This window comes from Martes martes (genome assembly GCF_963455335.1).
Source record: "Martes martes genome assembly, chromosome: 16".
NCBI classification, from domain to species: Eukaryota; Metazoa; Chordata; class Mammalia; order Carnivora; family Mustelidae; genus Martes; species Martes martes.
This window is the reverse complement of record NC_137904.1, coordinates 1,670,969-1,677,046: the sequence shown is the minus strand read 5'-3', so window position 1 is coordinate 1,677,046 and position 6,078 is coordinate 1,670,969. Positions and strand designations below refer to the sequence as shown.

The 6,078-nt window shown below is 56.0% G+C and overlaps 1 protein-coding gene across 1 annotated transcript; it reads left to right on the top strand.

Annotated features, from left to right (window-relative positions):
• Window positions 1-2,243: 2,243 nt before the first annotated feature.
• PSMB6 (proteasome 20S subunit beta 6) lies at window positions 2,244-4,235 on the top strand. The gene is made up of 6 exons (XM_080826391.1): window positions 2,244-2,396; window positions 2,787-2,854; window positions 3,174-3,305; window positions 3,421-3,550; window positions 3,748-3,892; window positions 4,018-4,235. The coding sequence occupies exons 1-6, from the start codon at window positions 2,295-2,297 to the stop codon at window positions 4,158-4,160; spliced, it is 720 nt and encodes a 239-aa protein (XP_080682517.1). The 5' UTR covers window positions 2,244-2,294; the 3' UTR covers window positions 4,161-4,235.
• Window positions 4,236-6,078: the final 1,843 nt, after the last annotated feature.

The window sequence follows — 6,078 nt, the reverse complement described above, 5'->3', positions numbered from 1 at the left end:
AATAAATTTCATAAGACCGAAGTCACAAAGTATTCCCTAAAAGGAAATGAAACAGAAATCCCTAACAGGAAGGGATCTGAGAAATTCACAAATACGTAGAAAAGAAACAACATGCTCCTGAGCAACCAGTGGGTCAAAGAAGAAATCACAGGGCAGCGCTGTGAGATGAGTGAAAAAGAAAACAAAACATGTCACAGCTTAGGGATGCAAAAGCATAAGCAGTGCTCAGAGGGAAACTGGTCCCTGTATATGCCTATTTTAAAAATGAAGAAAGATCTTAAATCAATAGATCAAGTGTCCTACTTAAGAAACTATAAAAAGGGGTGCCTGGGGGGCTCCGTGGGTTAAGCCTCTGCCTTCGGCTCAGGTCATGATCTCAGGGTCCTGGGATTGAGCCCCGAGTCCGGCTCTCTGCTCAGCGGGGAGCCTGCTTCCCCCTCTCTCTCTGCCTGCCTCTTTGCCTACTTGTGATCTCTGTCTGTCAAATAAATAAAATCTTAAAAAAAAAAAGAAACTATAAAAGAAGAGCAAACTAAAACCAAAAAAAAGCAGAAGGAAAGAAAGAAAAAGGTCGGAGCAGAGAGGCGCCTGGGTGGCTCAGTCAGTTGGGTGTCTGCCTTCTCAGGATCCTGAGATCAAGCCCTGCATCAGGCTTCCTACTCTGCAGGGAGCCTGCTTCTCCCTCTGCCTCTCCCCCTGCTCACACACACTCTCTCTCTCTCAAATAAATAAAATATTCTTTTTAATTTCAAAGGCTTTTTAAAAAAAGATTTTATTTATGTATTTATTAGAGAGCACAAAGCAGGGGGAGCAGCAGCCAGAGGGAGAACCAGGCTCCCTGCTGAGCAGGGAGCTGATGTAGGACTTGATCCCAGGACCCTGAGAACATGACCTGAATCGAAGGCAGATGCTTAACCGACTGAGCCACCCAGGGGTCTCAAATAATTTTTTTTTTTAATTTAAATGTTTGTGGGGTGCCTTGGTGGCTCAGTGGGTTAAAGCCTCTGCCTTCAGCTCAGGTCATGATCCCAGGGTTCTGGGATCGAGCCCCGCATCAGGCTCTCTACTGAGCAGGGAACCTGCTTCCCTTCCTCTCTCTCTGCCTGCCTGCTTGTGGTCTCTGTCTGTCAAATAAATAAAATCTAAAAAAAAATTTTTTTTAATGTTTGTTTCAAAGAATACCAGTAAAGGAAGTGAAAAGACAATCAATAGAATGGAAGGAAATATTTGCACATCACATGCCTGATAAAGGCTTAGTATCTAGAAATAAAAAAGAACGCCTAGGATTCAACAATAAAAAGATAACCCAATTTTGGGGGGCCTGGCTGGCTCAGTTGCTGGAGCATGTGATGCTTGACCTCGGGCTTGTGAGCCAGAGCCCCACGATGAGTGTAGAGATTACTTAAAAATAATAATAGAATAAAAATAAAACGGGCCAAAGATTTGAATAGACATTTCTCCAAAGAGGATATGCAAATGGTCCATTATTAGCACGTGAAAATGTGAACATCACTAATCACTAAGGAAATGGGGGTGGGGGCCACCCAAGATGCCACCTCACGCCCAGGAGGACGGCCACAACAGGAAGCGCACAGTGACCGTCGGCGAGGACGCGGAGAGACGCGGTGCTCACGGACGCACGCGGGGCTGGCGGACCCCTCGGGGGGCAGCTGCTATGGGAAACTGTCATTTCCGCAAAATGCTAAATCCAGAGTTCCTTCCTTTCTTTAAGCCTTTGTTTGACCGCGAGCACAAGCAGGCAGAGCGGCAGGCAGAAGGAAAGACAGAAGCAGGCTCCCCGCCGAGCAGGGAGCCCGAAGCGGGGCTCGATCCCAGGACCCCAGGATCAGGACCTGAGCCAAAGGCCCACGCTTGACTGAGCCACCCAGGCGCCCCAAGCCCGAGTTCCTACATGACGGAGCAATTCCACTCCGAGTGTACGATCCTGGGTGTACACACCTAAGAGAAGCGAGGCCTGGGCGGCCATTCTCGTTCACATACGCCCACACGCGCCCCAAGCCTCTGAACCGCGACGCCCTTCAGATTACGTCAGTCCCGCGCAGCCCGATGGGAAACGTAGGCCACCCACACCGTCGTGGGCGCTTTTCTGCGCGTCGGCCGGCCACCCTGCCGTCAAGCGTCCACCGTCGCAAAAGAATCTTCCCTGGGCCGTTGCTTTCCCTCCCGCCGTCAACCGTGACTTAGCTTCGCCCGCAGACGGCTCCACCGCCGGACCGAAGGGAGTGACAGGGCGCTTTACGACAGTTGCTTTGTGGCAGTGCCGGAGGAGGAAGATGGCGGCCACCTTAGTAGCTGCTCGAGGCTTGGGGTCCGCGCCGGCCTGGGGTCCCGAGGCCATTACCCCGGACTGGGAAAGCCGGGAAGTCTCCACAGGGGTGAGGAGGCACCCGGGGCTCAGGAGATGTGCGCAAGGCTGGATGCGATGGGAGGATGAGGCCTGCGTGGGTTGGAACACGGGAGGGCGGGGGATCGAGGCGGTCTGATGCTGGAGCGCGGAAGGGGTGTCCTGAGGATGTTGGAGAGGGACGCTGGAGCGCGGAGCCCGGAGTCTTGCGGGACGAGGGTTTCCGGCCGGCGTGGGCCTCTGGGGATGTGGGGATTGGAATCCTGGTACTCTGCGGGGGTTCTGGGGCCCCGGGAGATGTGCTGGCGGGTCGGTGGCGCACGACTTGCGTGCTCTAGGGGCTGCACCGAGCCATCGTTAGGGTTTGCGTACGCGGGAGAATGGGAAGGGGCCCGGACTCACCCCTTTCTCCTCCCCCCAGACCACTATCATGGCCGTGCAGTTTGAAGGGGGCGTGGTTCTGGGAGCCGACTCCAGAACGACCACCGGGTGAGCTCCGGACAGGTCTTGGCCGGGCATCCCGTCTTTCCCTCCCTTCCTTCCTTCCTGGCCTGACAGGCCGTCCTTACCCTCCGCAGCCCCCCGCGGGAAGGGAGATTTCTCCCTTCCTTGGACTGAAGGATCTGTTCCAGCTCCCACTACTTCCCAATTTCCCCTTCACACCCTTTGGTGACATTTTTGCCAAAGTCTCTGCTGGCTTCAGTTTGGGTGGGAACTAATGGGAAATGCCGAGCCCCGGGAGTGGGTAGAGTGGGATAGGGGTGGCAGGCGAGTGGGATTGCCCCGACACGGCCCTGCCACCCTGCAGGTCCTACATCGCCAATCGAGTGACTGACAAGCTGACCCCTATTCATGACCGTATTTTCTGCTGCCGCTCAGGCTCAGCTGCTGACACCCAGGCAGTAGCCGATGCGGTCACTTACCAGCTCGGTTTCCACAGGTACCTGTGGGCAGGGGAGGGGCGGGTATCCGCAGGGAGTTGGGACCCCGGGTGCTAAATGCTCTGACTCCCAGGCCCGGACGCTACCTTTTCTGTCACTCTCCCCACCCTCTAGCATTGAGCTGAATGAGCCTCCGCTGGTCCACACAGCGGCCAGCCTCTTCAAGGAGATGTGTTACCGATACCGGGAGGACCTGATGGCAGGAATCATCATTGCGGGCTGGGACCCCCAGGAGGGAGGGCAGGTGAGATCCCCCACCCCCACCCCCAGCAGAGCACAGGCCTTTGGTCCTCCCCCCACCCCACCTATTTTCTGTTTTTCTTCCCAGTCTCTACCTCACTTAATAGTAACTCCTCCCAGACCGGTCCCACACGGGCCGGTGTATGTCCGTGTGCTGCCGTCGGTACAGCCGGTGACTCTTCTCGTCCTTCCGCCTGGCAGGTGTACTCAGTGCCCATGGGGGGTATGATGGTAAGGCAGTCCTTCGCCATCGGGGGCTCCGGGAGCTCCTACATCTATGGCTACGTCGATGCGACCTACCGGGAAGGCATGACCAAGGACGAGTGTCTGCAGTTCACTGCCAATGGTGCGGACTGGTTTTCTGGGCCTGTGAACTCTGACCCTCATATCCAAGCCACCCGCATATCCATTCCTCGCTCCTTGTCGTGAAGCCGGCATCTGACCCTGACCTCGGCTTTCTCTTGTTCGCAGCTCTCGCCTTGGCCATGGAGCGGGACGGCTCGAGCGGAGGGGTGATCCGCCTGGCAGCCATCGCGGAATCAGGGGTGGAGAGGCAGGTACTTTTGGGAGACCAGATTCCCAAATTCACCATTGCCACTTTGCCACCGCCCTGATTCCCGGAATTCCGGGATACAATGGGAGACACCCCCTAGTGACGGAGACTTCAATAAACAGTTTGTCTGAAAGAATCTGCTTCGAGGTTTTCTTGACCTCAAGCCTGTGCGTGTTTGGCCCACCCCTGTGTGGGCAGAGCTCTGCTCTGAGCGGGGAGGGACAAGCCTTTGCAAGAGTGGTTTTCAAACCTCTCGTCCAGCCCCCCTTCCCCCTCACTCCCTTTCCTCCACCGTACCAGGTCCTTAGGACACCGAGGTATGGTTGAAATGGGGGCTCCCGACAAACGGCCCACCCCCTTCCCTGTTCCAGCCCAGAGTAGAAGTTAGAATCCTGCCTGGGACTGGGGCCACGTCCCCTCAGCCTGCCTCCTGCTTGTATTCATGGCTGGTTACTGACCCAAAGGCCAGAGGACCTCGGATCTCCGGCCCAGACTCATAGTCCCCTCCCTCCACACCCACCTGTGTCACCTCATCTTGTCAGGAGCAGCAGCGAGATTGCATTCGCTTTGGGGCAGAGGTGGACCTTGTTTGCAACTAGCGTTGAAGATGGATATTGTGGGGTGGGAGAGCCTGGGAACGCTGTGGGGCAGCCCTAGAAGCTGTCATTCCCACGGGGGTGTGATGGTGAGCCGGTCTTCAGCCTCCGCGGTGGGAGGCTGAGAGCAGACTCCGGGCCCCCACGGCCATCCCCACTCAAGCCGGGGCGGGGGGACCCAGAGGAGCTCAGTGTGTGCGTGCAGTCACGGTGCCTGTCTTCCCTCCAACTCCGAGGATAAGGGAACTGTAGGAACCACGTTGGAAAACTTGGTTCTAGAATACGGTCCTGCCCTGGGGGATTTTCGAGGTTACAAGGGAGGCTTCCTAAGGAGGCGGGCGGTCCTGCACTAAGTGCAAAAGAGCAGAGGAAGGCTTCTGATCCCAAACGTGCACCTCAAATTTAAAATACCTGTAGAGAGGGGTTCCTGGGTGGCTCCGTCAAAAGTCCAACTCTGGAGCGTGGCTGGGGTCATGACCTCGGGGTCCTGGGGCGGAGCCCCGTGTCCCCTCCGTGCTCAGTGGGGAGTCCACGATCCTCTCTCCTTCTGCCCCACCCCCCGACCCTGCTTGCTCAAGCTCTCTCTCTAAAAAATAAATAAATAGATCTTTAAAAAATTAAATAACTCACAGAGATCTTCTGACTTTTCTGCAAAACCTGTTTACTCAGTCCTCCCTCCCTCAAGGCACCCTAGCTTCCTCCGTCCCCTGCACTCCGCACTGAGCCGGACAGTAGGTCCTAGAAACTCCGTCCGCTTGTTGCCGTCTGCACGCCGCTCTCCCGTAAGTGATGTGACAGGAATTTCAGGCGTGCGACCTAGCGACTGGACAACTCGGCTGTGCTCACTGCACACCCCTGTCTTGATCGCAGCCACCATCGTGACTTGCCCGCCGGACGGCAGCGGGCCCGTCCGTGACCTTGCTGCTGCCACACTTGCCCTCCTGCAGCCTCGTCCGTAGAGCGACCGGAGTGACCTTTCCGTGTAAGTGAGAGCGTGTCGTCCCCTGCTTGATCTTCCTCGATGTCTCGCTGTCCCATCTAAGGTCATACCTTGGCTCCTCACCGTGGCCCAGCTCACCCATCAAGGACCCCCTCCGTGACGCTCTGGTCACTGGCTTCTTTCCTCTTTCCCAGGACCTCATGGGCTTTGCCCTTACACTTTCAGTTTTTCCTGCCCAGGACTCAGCCTCCCTGATTTTTCTTTTTTTTTTAATAATTTTTTTTTTTAAGGCGTCTCTCCACCCAGCGTGGAGCTTGTACTCATGACCCCGAGACCAAGAGTCCCGTGCTCCACCGACGGAGCCGGCCCGGCCTCCCATCAGATAAACTTTAGAGCAGTTTTAGGTTCAAGACAGCGCTGAGCGGAGGCTTCCCGGCCGTCGC

Excerpts from the sequence above, each read along its gene's own strand:
- PSMB6 (XM_080826391.1), top strand. The coding sequence starts at position 2,295 with ATGGCGGCCACCTTAGTAGCTGCTCGAGGCTTGGGGTCCGCGCCGGCC. Across the intron at positions 3,306-3,420 it reads TACCAGCTCGGTTTCCACAG|CATTGAGCTGAATGAGCCTC; the intron begins GTACCTGTGGGC and ends CCCACCCTCTAG. Across the intron at positions 3,893-4,017 it reads TCTGCAGTTCACTGCCAATG|CTCTCGCCTTGGCCATGGAG; the intron begins GTGCGGACTGGT and ends TCTTGTTCGCAG.